This window comes from Mycothermus thermophilus (genome assembly GCF_041956435.1).
Source record: "Mycothermus thermophilus strain CBS 625.91 unplaced genomic scaffold VTJ04scaffold_4, whole genome shotgun sequence".
Lineage (NCBI taxonomy): Eukaryota > Fungi > Ascomycota > Sordariomycetes > Sordariales > Chaetomiaceae > Mycothermus > Mycothermus thermophilus.
Window position 1 is genome coordinate 2,582,007 of NW_027191430.1, and position 19,673 is coordinate 2,601,679.

The 19,673-nt window shown below is 57.4% G+C and overlaps 7 protein-coding genes across 7 annotated transcripts; 4 read left to right on the forward strand and 3 right to left on the reverse strand.

Annotated features, from left to right (window-relative positions):
- Positions 1-1,463: 1,463 nt before the first annotated feature.
- On the forward strand, positions 1,464-4,980 carry VTJ04DRAFT_6667 (uncharacterized protein; the record flags this gene model as incomplete). Its single annotated transcript, XM_069364911.1, has 2 exons — positions 1,464-2,648; positions 2,707-4,980. 2 exons carry the CDS (start codon positions 1,464-1,466, stop codon positions 4,978-4,980), a joined length of 3,459 nt encoding a protein of 1,152 aa, XP_069218691.1.
- A 659-nt stretch (positions 4,981-5,639) lies between these two features.
- On the reverse strand, positions 5,640-7,127 carry VTJ04DRAFT_6668 (uncharacterized protein; the record flags this gene model as incomplete). The annotated part of the gene is made up of 4 exons (XM_069364912.1): positions 5,640-6,134; positions 6,228-6,773; positions 6,833-6,865; positions 6,948-7,127. 4 exons carry the CDS (start codon positions 7,125-7,127, stop codon positions 5,640-5,642), a joined length of 1,254 nt encoding a protein of 417 aa, XP_069218692.1.
- Positions 7,128-9,137: 2,010 nt separating this feature from the next.
- Positions 9,138-11,295, forward strand: VTJ04DRAFT_6669 (uncharacterized protein; the record flags this gene model as incomplete). Its single annotated transcript, XM_069364913.1, has 3 exons — positions 9,138-9,742; positions 9,795-10,232; positions 10,440-11,295. 3 exons carry the CDS (start codon positions 9,138-9,140, stop codon positions 11,293-11,295), a joined length of 1,899 nt encoding a protein of 632 aa, XP_069218693.1.
- A 663-nt stretch (positions 11,296-11,958) lies between these two features.
- VTJ04DRAFT_6670 (uncharacterized protein) lies at positions 11,959-12,335 on the forward strand (the record flags this gene model as incomplete). The annotated part of the gene is made up of 2 exons (XM_069364915.1): positions 11,959-12,186; positions 12,297-12,335. 2 exons carry the CDS (start codon positions 11,959-11,961, stop codon positions 12,333-12,335), a joined length of 267 nt encoding a protein of 88 aa, XP_069218694.1.
- Positions 12,336-12,396: 61 nt separating this feature from the next.
- On the reverse strand, positions 12,397-14,967 carry VTJ04DRAFT_6671 (uncharacterized protein; the record flags this gene model as incomplete). Its single annotated transcript, XM_069364916.1, has 3 exons — positions 12,397-12,514; positions 12,767-14,770; positions 14,846-14,967. The coding sequence occupies 3 exons, from the start codon at positions 14,965-14,967 to the stop codon at positions 12,397-12,399; spliced, it is 2,244 nt and encodes a 747-aa protein (XP_069218695.1).
- A 204-nt stretch (positions 14,968-15,171) lies between these two features.
- VTJ04DRAFT_6672 (uncharacterized protein) lies at positions 15,172-15,747 on the forward strand (the record flags this gene model as incomplete). The annotated part of the gene is made up of 2 exons (XM_069364917.1): positions 15,172-15,220; positions 15,662-15,747. 2 exons carry the CDS (start codon positions 15,172-15,174, stop codon positions 15,745-15,747), a joined length of 135 nt encoding a protein of 44 aa, XP_069218696.1.
- A 240-nt stretch (positions 15,748-15,987) lies between these two features.
- VTJ04DRAFT_6673 (uncharacterized protein) lies at positions 15,988-19,260 on the reverse strand (the record flags this gene model as incomplete). Its single annotated transcript, XM_069364918.1, has 4 exons — positions 15,988-17,507; positions 17,564-18,838; positions 18,906-19,024; positions 19,211-19,260. The coding sequence occupies 4 exons, from the start codon at positions 19,258-19,260 to the stop codon at positions 15,988-15,990; spliced, it is 2,964 nt and encodes a 987-aa protein (XP_069218697.1).
- Positions 19,261-19,673: the final 413 nt, after the last annotated feature.

Consider the following 19,673-nt stretch of genomic DNA (forward strand, 5'->3'; position numbering starts at 1 on the left):
GTATTCTGGCTTTCCTATGATTCGTGTGTCGGAGGTTGACACGATCCTTTGACATGCAATGCATGTGTATCAGGACTTATCGCCATCCACCCCATGGCATGTCGCGTGTCGATGGCATGGCGGGTTTTTTACTGAGATAGGAAACGGGCTGCGATGTTTGGAGGGAAGCTGAAGACAGCTGAGAGGCCGATCGGTTCGTACATAGATGCAGGGCTGAGTCCGGTGGTCGTGGTGTGCATCTGCTGCATGTGCATGTGGGGGAGACCGAGCGGATGGCATCCCGCTCTACTGGGTTCCAGGTTCCAGGGGATTGGATCGGAGATAGGTCCGGTGATGGCCAAGAGGGTGGTTTCACTTGAGGCTGTTTGGTTCATTCAGCCCTGTGGTTCCCTGTGGTTCCCTGTGGTTGGGATGAGCCTCATGTTGACCGAGGTTGAAGTATACCTGCGTACTCGGGAGTGTTGTTGGTGATGGTTGATCCGACTCCGTACATGTTTGATGGTGGTGTCCGAGGGCTGAATGGATGCGAGTACGGACGCCAACAGCCGACCGGTCAAGACTCGACAAGAGCTACGGACTACTTCCTGTGTAAATAACCAACAACTCAAGGTTGATTTTGAGTCAAAGTTTTAAAGTTGAGTAAAACGGGAACCATGTCTTCAGCCAGTCCCAAGCAATGTCTTGTTGTTCAATGTTCAACAATGCAACGTTTTGTGAGAGCACAACGGACACAAAGAGCAAGAGCTGTCAAACGCTGGGTGTCTCTATTGCCAAGCGCCTCCATTCCCAAAAAGGACAAGACCCGCCACTAGACCCACCAATCCCCACTCTGCAGGGTCGGGTCCGTCCGCGGTCTCATCATACGATTTCGCGTGAAATCGTTCCACTCATAACCCGATTTCTCCTGCTCCCGCTCCCGCTCTCAACCTCCATCACTGCCATTCCCTCCAGCATTGCGGCGCATTGCGGCCTTCGACACGCTGCATTCCCAATCCAGCCCGACCCAAGCGTGTCCAGAAACGCCGATCCGATACCACGCTTTGTTACTCTCGCATCTTGCAATTGGTCCGTTGTCTTTCGCTTGCGGTCTCGGCCCACCTCCTGCTCGGCCCATTCCATCCCCAGGGCTTACCCATCCCCATCGACACCGACGAAACAAACGGACGGAGCGGCCATTGGGGACCAACGCTTCACCACTTCGGCCGAAAGACACACTCAGACACACACTGACACTCTTGGGCCAAGCATTGCCCGGCTCTTGTTGTCCCAGTGGGAATCCATCCCGCCGAGCCGGACAACAGCGCAGGACAGGAGGCCAGGAATAGAGTCAGGAGGATAGGACAAGACAGTTAGGACAGGCAGTCAGGACAACTAGGACGGCCAGGACTACCTAGGTGTGGACACGAGACGCCTACGCCCGAATGCCATCAATACACTGAGAGAAGAAATTACCTGCTTACAGTATGGCCGGCATCCATACCCACCCTCCGGGCCTGTTTGGCAACCTGGACGGGTTCGACCTCACCGGAGGAGGCTCCTTGGGTGCTGACGGAAACAATTTTTCGGGCGATTTTCCTATGGGAAACGGCGGATTCGGCAGTTCGGGCCCATCGCTTGCGTCGCCTGGTGCTGCATCAGACCCCTCTGCCTCTGCAGGTACCGTGGGTGACGTTCCCCCCGCCGGTGGGCCAGGCTCTGTGTCTGAGGCTTCGCTCCCATCCCCGGCCCTCGCCGCACCCTCCTCCCAACCGCAGCCGGGTTTTTACAACAACCCCGTGGCTGCTTCGCCTTGGATTTTCCACGACACCACCCCCTCTTATGACTCTCCCATCAACGGCGGATCCCCGTTCGGCCCCGGCACCCAGCAGACCTGGGAGCTCACCCTCAACCAACTGAACCCAGCTCAACAACAACAACAACAACAGATGCAGCAGCAACAGCAGCAACAGGCACAACAATTCCAACAACAACAACTTCAACTGCAGCAACTGCAGCAACAATTCCAGGCCCAGCACCTCCACCAACAGCAACAACAACATCACCAGCAACAAGCGCAAGGACAGCAACCACCACAACAGACGCACCGTGTTGTTCCCCAAGTCACCATCGCCCCTCCCAACGACCACATTCCGGCGCCCGTCACCACCGCGGGCGATGCTCCGGTAAACCTGGCCATTGCGTCTAACGCAAACTCGAACCCTGGTGGCCAGCCTTCCTTCCGCAATCTCACTCCTGCCCAACGAGAGAAACTCAAGATCATCGCCATGCCCACCACGAATAATCTTTCGTGTCCTTCGCCCAAGAGTGCCGCCGCCAGCCCGGACTCGACCTCGAGCGGCCAGGAGAAGGCGGCACTCTCCTCTCCCGACACCACCGAGCCGTCCAAGACCAACACCAGGAAACGCAAGTCTTCGGCCGACGATGAGGATGACGACGATGACGAGGAGGATGAGCAGCCCGTCAAGAAGACGGCCCATAACATGATCGAGAAGCGGTACCGGAATAACCTCAACGAGAAGATAGCAGCTCTGAGAGACAGCGTTCCGTCACTCCGCATCATGTGCAAGAGCGCACGGGGAGAAGATACCACCGAGGACCGGGAAGAGTTACACGGACTGACACCCGCGCACAAGCTCAACAAGGCCACGGTAAGCCTCGATGGGGTGGCCCGGATTTGACTCTTGAGATTTTCTGACCATGTTATAGGTCCTCAGCAAGGCCACCGAGTACATTCGGCATCTGGAGAAGCGGAACAACCGGTTGCTGGAAGAGAACAGGAATATGATGGCGAGGATCAGCGCTTTCGAGAAACTCTTCATGGCTGGTGCCATCCCCGGTCCCATGCCGAACCCGCTCCAGCAAGCACCCCCGACCCCCATGCAGTATCCTCAGGACGTCAACGCCTTCATGACCCCCCAGATGGCCCCTCCGGGAGCGCCAGCAGCCCCAGGTGCCCCACGGCCTCCGGACCCGCAGGGCATGATTCCCATCCCCGAGGATATGAAACGCATCATCGAGGCTCAGCAGATGAACGCTGGGCGTCCCTACCCGGTTCCGGGCCATCCCTTCGTTCCCACGCCTGCCATGTTGCGGCAGCAGCAGATCCAGCAGCAACAACAACAGCTTCAGGCCCGGGGGTGGAATCCTTATCTCGGCAAGCTGATGGTCGGCTCGCTGGCCGGCCTGATGCTCATGGAGGCGCTCGTCGAAAAGGAGCCCAGCAGCGAAACCACCGACGGCCGCGGTCTCGCATTCCTTCCCGCCTTCGATATTATGGCCGCGTTTGTTCGGTCAAGCCACACCAGCGTCGGCGGTTACTACGTTTCGGCCCTCGATGTCATCGCGCGGCTCCGTATCATGTCGCTCTTGGGTCTTTTGGTGTGGCTTGTCTTGTCGTCCTTCATCGATCCGTCCGTCTTCCAACCGCGCCAGAAACCCAAGGCTGCCGCCACGTCCGCCGTCAAGGCCGTTCCCTCGTTGGCTTCCCCCATCCACGTCAGGCGCCAGGCCTGGCTCACAGCTATCCAGACGGTGTGGGTCCCCCGCGACAACTTCCTGCTTGAAGCTGCAGCCTTGCTGCTGCAGACGTTCAAGTGCACGGTGAGAAACATGGCGGACAGCTATGGCTATCTCTCGCGCACCGGGCTCGACCAAGAGGAGGAGGCTGCCAGGGTCAAGGCTTGGTCCATCGCCCTGGATGCCCAGCTCGCCGGTGGCGATGTTGAGATCAACAAGGGACGTCTCGCGCTGACGCTCATCGCCTCGGGTACGCTCCCGGATACGCCGCTGCGGCTCATGCTCAAGGCGCTGCACATCCGCGTCTTGCTCTGGCGGTTGAACGGCCTTGGATGGGCCGTCGACTGGGTCGCGGCCAACCTGGCCCGGTCGCAGTGGAGCCAGGCGAGACAGCTGAATCGCATGCTTGGTGCTGCCGCCGCCGAAGATGCCCTTCCCGAGCACCTCGCCGCGCTGCTCGAGCAAGACTGCGACGACGTCTTCAACGACGTGATTGTCCAGCGCGCCCACAACCTCGCATGGAACCTGCCCACCACCGAAGACATCACCGAAAAGATCGACGGCATGGACTCGGTCGTCGAAGACGCCGCTGTCCGCTCGCCCATGGATGCCGTCGCGGCGTGGTACTCCAACCTGGTCCTGCACCGCGTCCTGGTCGCCAGCCTCGCCCGCCCCTGCCGCCGCGAAGACCTGCAGGACGACATCGCGCTGGCCATCAAGGTTGCGCCCATCGGCTCCAACGCGCTGATCCGCGCCCTTGTCGCCCGTGCCGTCCTCGGCGTCGACGCCAAGCGCGGCGCCAACATCGCCGCCGCCATGAACGCCTTCGGCCCCGCCGCCGTCATCCCGTCCCCCGTCGCCTGCGCTGCTGTCTCTAGCCCGGACAAGTTCCCCGCCCTCGGCCGCGCCGCACTTCCCACGGTCCTTGCCGGCGCCTCCGCCCCCGATCCGGACGCCCTCATGGCGCTGAGGTGTGCCATGGGCATTGCGCATCTGCGCAGGCACGACGACCCCCCGCGCGCCGCGTACGCGGCCATCGAGCTGGCCTCGGCGGCCGCCGCGTCTGCCGCGGGAGGCAAGGTGTCGTTGCTCGGCTGCACGGCGGCGTTTTGCCTGATGGAGCAGCTCAATCGGCACGCCGTGGCGCGGGAGGTGTGCGCGGCGCAGCTCGAGATGTTGGCGGGGCATTTGAGGATTTGGGTTGGTAGCAGCAGCGGTGGTGATGATGAAGGTCGTGGCTCGGGTGGTGCGCAGCAGGGTGCTGGTGGTGCTGGTGCCGGTGGTGCTGGTGCCGCCGTCTCTGCTGCGGTCGGCAAGTTTGATGGCTTGGACAGGACGATCAGGCAGGGGGTTGTGGAGCGGTGTATCGCCGTCACGAAGAGCGTGGTGGGTATGGAGGTGGATCCGGGGTATCATAGCATGGACGAGTGTGTTGGAGAGGAGGGGGAGGGGGGAGGGTGTTAAGATTATTGTCTATGATGATGGTTGATGAGGTTGGTTGACTTTTCTCTTTGCTTCTCGATTTTGTTTTGCCTGGTGATATCCCTATATATTATATCAACGTGAGAACTGCTAGTACTGCTCTACTCTGCTTATTCTGTCTGATTCGGGTTTTTAGCCAGGGAGAAAATGTGGCGTGCTAAGGTATAAGGGCATCAAAGAGTGACGGAGAGTGGACGTTGGGCGCGAGAGATAACTGCTTAGTGGCGCTGGTGGTGTTTTGTGTGTTGTCGTTATTAATTCTGGGTTGGGTTGGGTTGGTTGGTCGTCTGGATATTGATATGGTGGCTTTAAAGTACCTGCCTTTATCGAAGGATAGAAAAACAAAGATCGGTTCAATCGAGTAACACAGTTTTAGGAACTAACACTTCCTCTCGCCCGTTATGTGTACAAGAATAATGGCTCATCAAACTGTTCCAGAGCTATTACTCCATACTTCCAGATAGGTGGGCCATTCACGTCAACCGGCAACATAGTAGTTAATCCGACACACGGTCTCTTCTGATCTGTACCGTGTCTCCCCGTCATCAACTGTTAGAGTCTTCAAAACAATCTCAAACCGCACTCCTGCTCCTCCCCACCCATCTGACGAGCCCTAGGTATCTACGTACCCACCTACCCACCTACGCTTTCTCACCACCCGGAGTATCATCCACCGGCTGCTGCTGCTGCTGCTGCTGCTGCTGCTGCTGCTGCTGCTGCTGCTGCGACGGCGGCTGCGGCGTGGCGCGTCTCATCAACTCTGGATCTCCTATCCGCGAGGCCATGCGGTCGGGGATGAGTTCGTCGGGGTCAAACTCTTCACCATCTCGGTCTCGATCTGGGGGAGTGATGTAGGCCGAGTTGAACACGACGTATGGCTCGCGGTGGCTTACACGGACACGGATGTGGCCGACGGGTGGTGGTGAGATGGGTTCGGCTTCGAGGTCAATGGAGGAGTTGGCAGTTGAGGTGTCCATGGCTGTTGGGGTTGGTGTTTGGGAGAGTGTGGTGTGAGGAGAGGAGGAGGTGGTGGTGGTGATGGGAGTGATGTTGGGGTTTGGTTGGAAGTTGTTGAAGAGGAGGCGGGAGGGGGTAAGGTCTTGGTGGGTGGTTGGGGGTGAGAGGTGTTTGAAATACTGATGGCCAGGTTAGAATTATTTGGATGTTGATAATATCGAGAGAGGTGAGCTAAGAGTGAGTCGGGGGAAGAGATATGCTGGACGACATACCTTGACCGTCTTGACCATCAACTCCCCCGTCGCCTCCTCATCACAAACCACCGCGGCATTTGGATGCAACTGCAGCGCCGAGGCAGTCCACATCTGGCTCACCCCTCCCTCGACGCACTGCTTCACCGCCGCCGCCTTGCGCGGCCCAAATGCCATGACCACCACCTCTCTTGCCTCCATCACCGTCCTCACCCCGACCGTCAACGCCTGGCGCGGCACGCTGGCCCCATCCCCGCCAAAGAAGCGGCTGTTGGCAAGCACCGTTGATTCGGCCAACGTCTCGACGCGGGTGCGCGACGCGAGGCTCGAGCCGGGCTCGTTGAAGGCGATGTGCCCGTCCTCGCCCAGGCCTGCGAGGAAGAGCTCGATGCCGCCTACGGCGAGGATGGCGGATTCGTATTTGGTGCATTCGGCCGCGAGGTTGGGGGCGTTGCCGTTGAGGATGTGCACGTTGTTGGGAGGGATGTTGATGTGGGAGAAGAGGTGGCGGAACATGAAGGCGTGGTAGCTTTGCGGGTGGTGAGTGGGGAGGGAGACGTATTCGTCCTGGATTGGGGGTTAGTTGGGTGGAGATGAGAGAGGATGGAAGGAAGGGGGAGATGGACCATGTTGAAGGTTATGACGTTTTCGAAGGAGACCTGGTCAGGCGGTTAGTTGGGTAGATAGTACTAGCTAAGCATATGGTGATGTTGTGTTCTTTGAGGCAGAGAGGTACCTTACCTCGCCAGCTTTGTATTTCTCAACCAGAATGCGGTAGACACCCTCCGGAGTGCTTCCCGTCGGCAACCCCAGGACGAAGGGGCGCTCTGGAGTGGGAGCAAAGCGGTTGATGCGGTTGACGATGTAGTTGGCGACATAGGCGCTAGCGGCGGCCGGATCGTCGCGGATGATGAGCCTCATGTTGAACTACGAGACGTCTGGGAACTCAAAGGTGGGGATGTTGGAGTGATTCCGGGTTGTAGAGTATGGTTAAAGGGAACAGATGTGTGTAAAAGTCATGGATATTTGGGAGTCGAAGAGTGAGTCTCGTTGAGGTCCTGAGCAAGTGACAAGTGACAAGGACCTCTTGGTCGTCTGGCAGGATTCCAGAGGCCAAGGTGTGACGACGACATGGTGGCGGGACATGTGTAGTTTGACGTGGCCCAGGACCATGGACACAAGAGACCATCCATCGAGACACAGAGAGGCTTCATGAGGATTCACGAGGAGTTGTCTGTCTTTTCGCGGTTTCGGATGAAACGTTTGAATAAGGTACCTCAGGTAGGTGGCTACTAGGCATGTTGCACATGGTCCAACAGCCATGTCCACGACAAGAGTCCAACGCCGAGGTATTGTTACTTTGCAACGTGTTGGAAACTGGGGAGGACTGGGACTTTGACTCCGGAGCAACGTAGACCCTTTCGCGTTGGGGTTTGGATGGCTGCACCCGTGGACGGAACATCCGGAGAGGAGAGGAGTTAGGTTGATGTTCTCAGTCTCCCATGATCCCATGTACCTAAGGTACCGGTAGGTAAGGTACCTAGTAGGTACCTAATGTACCTCAAGCAGGTATTGGATATGATTACTGAGGCAAGTGGAGGAGAAGAGCTTGAGGCTGCCCTCGGTGAGACATTGGATGGTCAAGTGGAAGGTTCGCCTCACATCTCTCCTCCTAGTCCGAGGAAGTCACGGCTGAGGCGACGGCCAGATGGATCATAGGGAGGATCACCTGGCAGGATTTGATTTGATATATCAACAAAAGTCTCATTGTATTTCCAGGTCTATTTCAATCTCTATAACTGACATCTCATGGCAATCAATCATGCTTCGACCGAGTTCAAGGTCAGAGTTGAATCTCAAGATGTCCCCAGTTCGGGTTGTATGGCCCGTGCGCCTTCCCGAACGGTGCCCACTGTCCCCGCAAGATCCGGACCTACCCATGGACCCACAACACTGCCTAGGTAGACGCTGATCCGGACCCACCTTCAGCCAGGGCCGATCCCTCCGCAGACTGCATCCACTTGCACCTCACAAGCGCAACGTTACCTCGTGCGCCTTTACCACATGAGAGATCTCCAATGCCGTACCCGCCGCTCTTGCTCGCTGACCATGGCATTCCCCGTTCCATGATGAAATCCCCATACCCAATGGCCTCAGCAACACTCTGAGGGAATGTGGTTGGAGGACTCTTTTCGGTTCTTTTTTTTTTTCTTTCTTGCCTTTTCATTCACTCGCTCGTATCCAGTCGTTCTCTGTTGTAAGGTTACTCTCACCACAGACACCTAGCCATCGTCACCTTCAACTCCCGCGCGCACATCTCGAGTTACACCGAACACCCCTGGATTTGCGTCAACTCCCGCAACCGTAATCCTTGTCTCAGAAACATTTGCCTGTGTCCATCCGCCCGTCGCCTCATCGCCATTTCCGAGCCGGGTCTTGAAATATTCTCCCCTGCAGCATTCATCTATCCCGCTCCACGCTGCCCTGCGAGGTGCACCCCAACAGGATCCTCCGGTAGTGTCTGTTGACTTGGCATGCGTGCCAACCCCATTACGGCCCCCAGGACAAGACTTCAAGGACGGGAGCTGCATGTGGCATGGTTTGGCGGTTACCTTAATAGTTGAGGGACCTATGCTTGATCCCGCTGGCCCGGCATATACTACTCGAGCACTTGAACCAGTCTGACCTACCTCCACAGACTGATCTTGTGGATTTCTACATATCCGGCGACAGTCCGGCCTCCATTGTCGCTCGGCCACATTGGGGTCTGTTTTTCCCAATCAGACCCCCATACCCCCCCCTCGTATTGCAGGAATGTGCATCCCTTTGCAAACGCGCGTCTCCCTGCCATCTGCCCTGGCATGACTTATAACCGGCTTCTATCCACTACGCCGTACTTTGCCAATCTCCTTCCTTCTCTGTCATGCCGCCATGACGCTCCTGGATGCCATGGTGTCTCTTAGGGACGTCCTCGTTGCCGTCCTGAGCGCTCTGATGCGTGGCCCGTCTTTGCTCGGCTCTCTGCTGACCTTTTGGTCCGGAGGTTCCGTTTCTTCGCAAGATGGCGCCCCCTTCAAGTCCGGCGCAGACCCGGCTGCTGACTTTCTCGCTGAGGCTGAGCGCCTCTTCCTGGCCCATATCGGAGCCGGCGGGTTGAGACAATTGTCGCAGAGGCTGAAGAGCCAGTTCAAAGAACGTCTTCGCTCGAACCCCGATTGCATGCTGCCCTCGTACAACTCCCAGCTGCCGACTGGCCGAGAGTCGGGCCGCTTCCTTGCCCTCGACGTCGGCGGCTCGACTCTGCGCGTGGCTTTGGTAGAACTGAGGGGGAGCAGTCCGTCCTCCTCCGCTCCCGAGAGCAGAATCATCCGCATGGACTCGTTTAAGATCGACGCACAGGTTCGGAGCCTGCGGGGGACCGCCTTCTTTGACTGGATGGCCGAGAGGATACGGCAGACCTTGTCGGACGATGACGTCGAGGGACGCGATCCCGAGCACCCGCTCCTTGTCGGATTGGCTTGGAGTTTCCCCATCGAGTATGTCCCCTGAACGTCATCAATACCAAAACGCACCTCTAATCGAAATTAGACAAACCTCCTCCCGCGGCGGCAACATCTGCGCCATGGGCAAAGGTTTCCTCGCCAACGAGGGCCTCCTGGGCCAGGACCTCGGCGAGGTCATCCAATCCGCCTGCCTGCGACAGAGCGTCCACGTCCAGCTGGGCGCCATCGTCAACGACTCCAGCGCCGCCTTGCTGTCCGAAGCCTACACCACCCCGTCCACGCGCTTCAGCCTCATCCTCGGCACGGGTGTCAACATTGCCGCACACCTGCCCGTGGCGACGATTGATTCTCACAAGTTTGGATCCCGCCCAGAGAGTTGGTTCGAGCAGGCGAGTCACGTCATTGTGAACACGGAACTGGGCATGTTTGGGCACGGCATCTTGCCGTTGACCAAGTGGGATGAGCGGTTGAAGAAGGCGCATCCGAGGCCCGAGTTTCAGCCTTTAGAGCATCTCGTGAGCGGGTACTATTTGGGAGAGATTTGTCGGTTGGTTTTGTTAGATGCGATCCCAGAAACAGGGATTTTAGGTGGTGTGATTCCCCCGTCGTTGGAGGCTCCGTATTCTCTCGACACGGAAACGCTGTCCATCATCACAGGGTTGGTCTCTCCCTTTCTATCAGTATGTTCAAACCCATCCACTAACATGAGCTGTTTCATTTCTGAAAAAAGGGACACCACCGCAACCCTCACCACCTCCATAACCACCTTTAAAACCCGCCATCCCTCGCCAACCCACACCCCAACAACGGACGATATGCGCTTCCTCCGCGTCCTCGCACAGCTCATCGCGCGCCGCTCGGCAGCCATCATTGCTGCTTCGCTCGTTGCGCTGTGGGAACTCAAGGCGGAGGCGGAGAGGGGGTTGATTGCTGCTGATCTCGCCTCTTCAGCATCTTCACCACCATCATCGTCATCAGAAGGAGAAGGAGTGACAGGGACAGGAACGGCAAGGATGACGAGGTTACAACGTCGCCAACTCCAACAACAACAACAACAACAACAGCAGCAGCAGCAACAAAAACAACAGACTACACAAATCGGCGGGGCAGGGGCTAGCAGAACAGCCCGCTTCGCAGCCGCCGCCTCCCCCGAACTATCTCTCGCAAGACACGGCACGACGACCGTCGCGTACAACGGGTCTGTGATCGAAAACTTCCCCGGGTATCGCGGTTGGGTGCAGGGGTTTGTGGACGGGTTGGTTGCCGAGGCTGAGGGTGATGAAAGTTTAGGGGATCAAAAGACGGAGGATGGTGGGGACGATGACGATGATGGTTGGGAGGAAGACGGAAATATAACTGGGGATGGGGATGGCGGAAGTAATAGTGGTGGTAAAGGGGAGGATGGAAAGGAAGGGAAGAGTCGGGTTGAAGATGGGGAAGTGATTCATGACAGCGGGGTACCGACGAGCAGGAAGACGAAGAGGAGGAAGAGGAAGAGGATTGAGTTGGTCGAGGCAAAGGAGAGCTCGTTGAGAGGTGCAGCGGTGGGGTTGGCTTGTTTGTTGGATACTAGAGGTACTGACTAATACCCGGGCTACCTACTTTAGGGAAGGAAGGGATTGGAGGGAAGAGGAGGATTGGGGAGTGGATCAGGTAGTTGATCTAATGAAGGTACATAGTTCCCGGTTTTGATTTGGGTTGAATACAGCGAGTTGTTTGTTCTAGGGGTTTGGCTTGGTTGGGTTGGGTATTTACTTCTTACATACAGCGGTCTGTCTACCTTGGGTTATTTCTGGTGCTGTCGGGGCTGGAGAAAGAGGTGAAAAGGGGCGGCAGCAGTGTGGGGAAATGGGATAATTAGTTACTATCTTTCCGGTCTTCTGTCTAAGGTATTGCAAAGTAAAAGAAAGGTGCCTGATCCGGTGAGGACAATTAAGGAGGCAAGGAGGTAGGAGTACTCTGTAAGGTAGCCATGTATGTACCTGGTTTTTCCTAACATCAGGTACATCTAGATGAAACACGCTTTTCGAGGAGATTGTCCAGTGCCTTCCTACCTCCCTACCTCTCTCTCTCTCCATCCCTCCCTCCCTCCCTCTCTCTCTCATTCCCCCTGCTTCATGATTACCTTATCGTTTGGCTCTCTTGGTCATCCAACCACCCATCCATCCTCACATCCACGGTCTCCTCTCCACCCAGAAAGTATCCGTCACCATATACAACTTATTCCTTACTCGCGACTTTAATTCTCCATGGCATGTACCTTCATATCCGGAACAGAACCGACGGACGACCTGACACAACAGGTAGTTGTAATTATCAACAGTCCCAGAGCCCGAGCACCTAGTTCATTGATTCCTCAACCGAATCCCATCCTCGTCCCACACCTCATTCCGTCCCACCACAAAAGGTATGTACCAACAGTCCAAGAGGAGAAGAATGCATATGAGAAGACAACAGAACAAATGGATATCCATACAGTACGTCAATCCAGTTCTGCCTCCCGAATCCAATCCCATTCCGCATCCAGCTGAAGACCTATTATTGACCCCTGACAGACAAACAGACAGACTGAACCGAACCTTGACAGATCATCTCCCCGCTAGCCTCCCGCACCTACCCAACCTAGGTACTTACCATATTCATTGTAAACAAAGTACATATGTATGTACCTGACTCAATTTACCGAGCTAATCAGCAGCAAAGTACCGCTTCGCCTTGCTCCGCACCTGCTGCGCCTTGACCTCGGGCGGGACGATGGTGTGATGGACCACGTGGGGGCGGTAGATCGCGTCGACGGGTGGCATCCTGTTATTTATTTGTTAGTCCATATGTATGTACAGACATCCACAGATGTTATTTTCCGGTCAGAATAGGGCGGTTGTCGACTAGGAGTTAGGTAGGTGGTTCAGGTCAAGTAGCTTGTCTTTGCTTGGTATGCTTGATGAATGAGGGGCGGTGCGATGTATAGCAACAACATGAACAAACGGCAGTGCAGGGAACGAAGAGCAGAGAGAAGAGAAATGCAAGTAAGCTAAGAAAGAAATGGGGGGTACGAACCAATCATCCAAACTCAACGGGAAATACTCATACAACAAATCCTCCTCCGTCTCTCCCGTCGTCGTCGCCGCCGTCGGGCTCACAAGCAGCGGGTTCTGAGAAGAAGACCCAACCATCATCCCCGGCATCCCCGGCGTTGTCGTCGTCATGGGCGTCGAGGAGGAGAGCTGATAGTGCTGCTGATCCAACTCTGGGTTGCTGCTTGACAATCCTAGGCCCAGGCCCAGGGCTGACGATGGTGTTGGGGTGGGAGTTTGAGTTGTTTGGTTAAAACTGTCGGTCCTTCCGGTGTCGAAATAACCGCCGCTATTGTTATTGCCAAAACTGCGAGGTGCTGTCGGTCTGGGTTTGTTCGCGCCACCACCACCGGAAAAACCATTCCCCCCAACTCCTGTTGTTATCCCTAGCCCCGCCAACCGACCACCCGAGGCTGAACTGGAGGACCAACCACCGCCACCACTGTCCCGGGAGTTTGCGCGGTTGTTGCTGTTCCCAGTGGGACTACCCTGCCCGTTGTCGTCATCATCGTCGTTGTCTTCCTCGTCATCGGAGAGCGTGAGCGTGATCGGCAGTGACCGTGGCTTAAGAGCCTGCGGTCCCGTCGTCCTGTTGGTACTGCTGCTAGCGACGTTGGTGGGAGTGGTGTTGACATTAATATTCATCTGCGTCTGTCCGTCGACTGCGCCCGAACCCGAACCCGAGCCCCAGGAGGCGGCAGGCATTGGTAGTGGACGGGTTGCTCCTCCCGGGACGGGGGAGGTGAGGGCTAGTTTTTTGTTTGGATGAGCTTGCGAGTTATTGTTAGTCGCGGTGGCGGAGGGGTATGGCGTTGCCCAGTCGGATGTTGATGGATTAGACGGAGCGGCGGTTGGCGTGTTCTGCTGCTGCTGTTGCTGCTGGGAGCCAAACGACCCAACCCTCTGATGCTGCTGCAGCTTTCCCATCATCTCCCCCGGCCCAGGCTCATCCTTCACTACCTTCCCCTCCACCACATTCCCAGCAGCTGTGCTGGTATTGTTGCTATTGTTTATGTTCGCCCCCCGCCTATCCACCACCCCCCTCCCACCTCCAAGCGGTACCTCCCTCCGCGCCTCGACAAAACTCTTGGGGCTCCTGCCCCTGACAATCACCGGGCCCGACTGCACCTCGGCAACCTTGACGTATTCCTTTTGTCCCTGCGCGCGCACGAGCAGGTTGATCTGCACGACGTAGTGCTGCTGCAACCCCTTGCGGCGGCCGTTATTCGCCGTGGCGTGCTTGAACTGCAGCCGTTTCCACGACACGGGGACCGAGACGCGGCTGCCGCCGTCGACTTCGTGCCCAGAGCCGGCCAGGTCGAGAGGCAGAATGGGCGGGGAGGTAGTTGGGACGCGGGTCGGTTCTTCTGGTGCAGTCCCGAATCCCGCCGCTTGCGCAGCTGGCTGGGTGTTGCTGCCGGTGGCGCTGCTAGCCCCGCGCCATGGGATGGTGATCATCTCTGCCATTCTCCCCTCAATGCTTTCCTTCGCGGTGATTGACGCCGCCAGGTCCGCGATGGGCGCCCTCCTCCCATGCTCGTCCACCACCTGCGCCACGTGGCGCGGCAACGTAATCTGCCCCGAGATCTGCCACAGGTTGCGCCGGTAGCACGTCAATTCGGTCGGCCGCCCGGCGGACGCGCCGCTGTCCGCGCCAAACACGTCCTCGGCAACGAAGAACATGCCGTACAACTCGCCGGTGATGTGCGGGTCGGCGACCTGCCCAGAGTCGGTGAGCAGGGTGACCTTGCCGGAGGGGATGACGGCGCCGAAGCCGAGGAGTTTGTTGTCCAGGTCGTGAGGGGAGGGGAGGTCGGTGGTGAGGGCGGAGTCGGGGTCGAGGACGGGGTTGGCGTCGCTTCCAGTGGTGGTGGCGGTGGTGTCAAAGGGGCGGGGCGGGAAGGAAAAGGGGTCGACGAAGGTGGTGGTGTAATCGAAGTCGTAGCCCGAGTTGGGGAAAGAGAGGGAGGGGATGTTGACGGGGTCGCTGATGATTGTACGCAGAAGGTCAGCAGATCTGGCCCATAGGTTGCTGAGTTGAGATGGGAGGGATGGTACATACAACATGGAATCGTCAAACTGCATGCTGTTACCGAACGGGTCCATATCGGCGGCAGTCATTGACACGGCGTCGTGGGATGTTGGACCCGGACCAGGCGGTGCGGCCGACGAGAGCGCCGGCATGGTGTTGAAGCCAGCCATTGCATTGTCGTCGCGGGCGGGCGCCGCGACTCGGACGAGCTTCACCGGTAAGTCAGCTAGGCTCGAGTTTCTAACAAGACTAGGTCGGCAACTAGGCTGCTAGGAATGGGCGTCTCGGTCTTGTCTTGACTGCGGCATCGCATCGCAGAGCATGTGAGTGATCAAGGAGGAGGAAGAAAAGCCGTCATGTTCGCTCAGGAGACGTTGTCCGCAGCGGCTGCGGTCGCGCTCAGCAGTAAGTGTTGCAGCAAGCAGCATTATCCTATCGCATCCTATCGCTTGCCTGCGCATGCGGCCCCTCCGTCGCAACCTTGCTGACAATGGGTGGCCTGTTCGTCCAGTCGGGTGTTCCAGTTTCCCCAGGATCTGTGTACCCGGCTGTAAAGGCTTCGGAGAAAGCGGTGGCCGAGCAGGGGTTTATCTTGAGCCAAGTCTTGGTGTCAAGATCCCTCGTGGGATTGTATGCGGACTGGAAGATGTTTCTCCCCGCGCACCTTGAACTTTGCGATATCCTTTGAGCTCGTCGGGATAGGACGTTCTGAGACACCTAGCTTCGCAATTCCCACAGTGAGATGCGAGTGTAGCCCCCTGTCCAACGGCAGCTAGGCTGATGCCGGCGCTATCACGGCCTTGGCGTAGGGGTGGGGGCGTAAGAAACAGGGGCTCGGACTGCTAGGCTGGAGGTCATATCAGCAGCATGATGACGATGACGATGACGACGACGACGACGACGACGACGACGACGACGACGGTGACGACTAGAACGGCATAAGGATTTGAGATAAAGTCAAAAACAAAAATAGCCAAGTATCCAAGAACGGCCTCTCGATTCAAACAACAAATGTCCCGTAAGTATCAAGCGTATCAAACCATCATACCAACCCTGGGGAGTATTGCTTCAAAATCAACACCAAAACAAGACCAAAAATAACACTCAACCAAATATCAACAACAAACCCAACAAGACAATCCAGGTCAAATAGCCTCAATCCAAGTCACAAATCAACCCACCTTCACATCCCCAACGGCATTCGTAAACTCCTCAAACACGCCCATCACCTCAAACCCCATCGCCGCCAACGCCTCCTCGCACCCCTCATCCAACTGCACCCAGCTCAAGACGCACCTCTGCGCCTTGAGCGCCTTATTCTGCCGCAATCCCATGAGCGCCAGGCCCTGCAAAACCAGCGTAGCCAGTTGTGGAGTGGTGCTTGCCATGGGACTCATTGCTGTAGCTCCTGTAGTTGAAGGCGTCACAACGGGGGCTATGATCCCCCCGATGAGCTGGCGTTGCTGCTGATGCTGATGCTGCTCGTCCGTATCCTCATCTCCTTGTTCTGCCGCCAAACAACAACCTTGCTGCAACGCAGGCAAGAAAACACCAAGCTCACAGCCGGGTTTGCACACAATCACCGTCCCCAATATCTTTTCCCCTCCATCCCCGTCCATACCGGCCAGTTTGGCCCTCACGACCGCACAATCCCTCCACTCCCTCTCCATGGCAAACCGATACAGCTCCACCACCTCTTCTCTCCCCGCCCCGGCAACGCCTACGCCAACACACGCCGCCAGGCCCGAAACGTGCGCGAGAACTGGCTCGGCATGATCCGGCCCCTGGACGAGATCAAAACTGAGCCCCGCGCGCTGTATACTCTGCAACAGGCCCTCCGGCGCAGTCCAGCTCGCGAGCGGCGTCGACAGGGCAAGGTTTGCGATCCGTCTTGGGAAGCTGAGGTCCCACCCCGAGTTGGCAAACCAGTTCCTCAGCGGCGCGGCGCCGTCATCAGCGGCGGCGGGGATACCGGGGAATACGCCTGGAAAGGAAATGCCTAGCTGGAGCTTTTTGACGCCTCGTTTTTGCGTCAAAGTTCTCAGCGCGCGGCGGTGCAGCGAGCGGCCGATGGCGACGTTACGCTTGGCTGGATCGACAAACAGCGCGCCGACGATGCCTGTGCCCGTGGCAGGGCAGAAATAGGTAGCGCAGAAGCCGTAGAGGGCGTTGGTGCTGCTGTTGCGGACGACAAAGTGCGCTTCCTCGATGTTTGGACTGCCAAGCTCGAAGGCGTGGGCGGTTGTGGCGGAGAGGAATTGGTGCGCCGCCGCCGGAGTAGTGGAGCGGACGAGCGTTCGCAAGAGATCATCTAGAACCCGGGCGTCCCGGTTGCGATCGTAGGCTTCGACAAGCCAGTGCTGACGGGATTTAGCTGCTTTCCGGCTCTTGCGGAGAGTGCCGGGGAGGGTTCCTTGAGGTCTGACAGTTCCGCAGAGGACGCGGACGAGGGCGGCCATGGCGGTTTCGGTGAAATCGAAGGTGCAGATGTAGGTGCCGATGGATTTATCCATGGCAAAGTCGTATGGGGAGCTGACGGCGACGACGATGAGAGATTTCTTCTGGCCGCTGGCCCGCAGGAGCGAACACATCATGGATACGTGTTTGGTGAAGCCGGCTTGATAGCGGTTTCTGTTGGCGTCGGCTGTAACGACGATGATAGTTGACGCGCGATTGATGAGATTTTCGTGCACTGTGGTCATTAGCGAAGAGGCCGAAGGGGAGGGGATAACTGTGGGACTAACTCACCTGGCCGGACACCGTTGGCAGTGTAGGAGGTATGCAACAGCTTGCCATGACGGGCACGCGCGAGCGAGCGACCGAGTTCACGAAACACTCCTTCTCCGCTCATGATGGCGCTGCGGTTGTGTTGAAGCCAGCGGTCATGCAGGCTTTGGGGATCGGACTTGGTGCTCTTGGCCTCGAGCAAAGCTTTAGTCATGGAGGAGGCAGGGAGGGGTTTGACCAAGGGAGTCAGCAGCAACAGTTCCTCTTCTTGGTGCATGGAAGCTGTCAACGGCAGCAGCTTATCAGTGTCGCGGATGACGGCGATGGAGTCGTCGTAGGCCTTGAGTGAAAGGGCATGGTGGCTTGGGTGGAGTTGGGAAAGCAAGCTGATACCCGGGGGGTTCAAGGCCTGTTGCCACGAGGTACAGGCCCTCTTCATGCGCAGGACACGGCGAAGCGAAGTGTAAATGCGGTCGCGAGTAATGAGCTCGTTCTCGACACCGAGTTTGAGACCCGCAATTGCCTCGAGCTGGACGTCGTAGGCGCGGCAGAGGAGCACCAGGTCACATCCGGCCTCGACAGCCATGACGGTGCCCGTCTTGACACCAATCTCGTTGCGCAGGCCCTCCATCTCGAGACACTCGGATATGGCGACTCCTTGGAAGCCCAGGTCGTTGCGAAGCAAGTCATCGACGACCTGGTCGGAGAGACATGCATGGTTGATGCTCATGGAGGGGTTGGCGATAGCACAGCCGCCGACGAACATGGCATCCAGGCGACCTGTGGCAATGGCGTTGCGAAAGGGCACGAGGGCGGTCAAGGAAAGCTCCTCGAGGGTCTGAGTGATGATGGGAATGTCGAGGTTGGAGCCCAGGATGTGGAGATTGCCGTAGGAAGGGAAGTGTTTGCCGCACGTGGCGACGCCAGCATCCTTGTAGCCATTGATGGCGGCGATGGCATACTGGGAAACCTCTTGAGGATCATCGCCAACGGCGCGGACGCCGAGGGGTTGGTCGCGAGCGTTGGTCAAGACGTCGAGGACGGGGCCCAGGATGAGGTTGACGCCAACGGCGGACACCTCGGCGGCGGTGGCTTTGGCGATCTTGTAGGCCAGGTCGGGGCTGCCAGCAGCGGCCTGGCCCATGGAACTGGGGAACTGGCAGATGTAGTCCTCATCGTAGAGGCTGTTGACGCCGCCGTTCTCCTGGTCCAAGGCGATCAATAGGGGGTAGGGATGGCCAGCATTGTGAGCGATGGTCTGGAGTTCCTGGACCAGGCGAGCAGTTTGGCTGGCGGCTGTTGGGGTATCAGTGCTCAGGTCAGGTAGTACTGTATGGATATGGGGCAAGGGATACTACTGTACATTTGAGGTTCTTTGCTGTGAGCAGGATGGAGCCCAGGTGGTTCTGCTCAATCAGGGTGCGGATCTGAGGGGTGACTTCGGTGCCATCCCATCCCATGATGAGCATTTGGCCAATGGCCCTGGAAGGAATTAGTACTGAGGGCCATGAACATGGTGTGAAATTGTCTATGTACATGGGCAAGTGTCATGTCGGACATGGTGTTGTGGTCTGGATCCGCCGCAGGTCCAGAACTTGAGGACTGGACAAGACACCATGTTCCTGGGAAGAACAAACTAAGGTGCTTTGTAAATCAGAAGAAACTCACCGGTCCAGATCCTGCCATAGTGGATCCGACTCGGGGTCCAGGTCTGCCATGGTGACGCGCCGTTGGGGATTTGGAGGAAGGGGATACGCCCGAGCAACGTTAACAAAGCCGAGTTGCTACGACGGCATGTCTCAGTGTTGACTGAGTGCCCGTGTTCCGAGAGTGTACATGGGGCAGTGAAGGGGTGGTACGGAGAATTCTCCGTACTGTCACCGTGTCAGAAAGGAATTGGGAAAATGACCTGGGAAAGGTCAATTGATGACCCGGCTGCCGTCTCACTGCAGCAAGAACACCACCCATGACAGAGGCACGGAGGTCATCGGCAAGACAAGGCTGCGGCTGGGAGCTGGGAGAGGGGAAACGGAGGAACTTCCAGGGCTAAAACGGAAAGCAGCCGTTGGCGGTGGGTCCTTGGATAAGGCGACCAATCATAGACAACCAGTTTCTCCGATAGAAAGCGGGC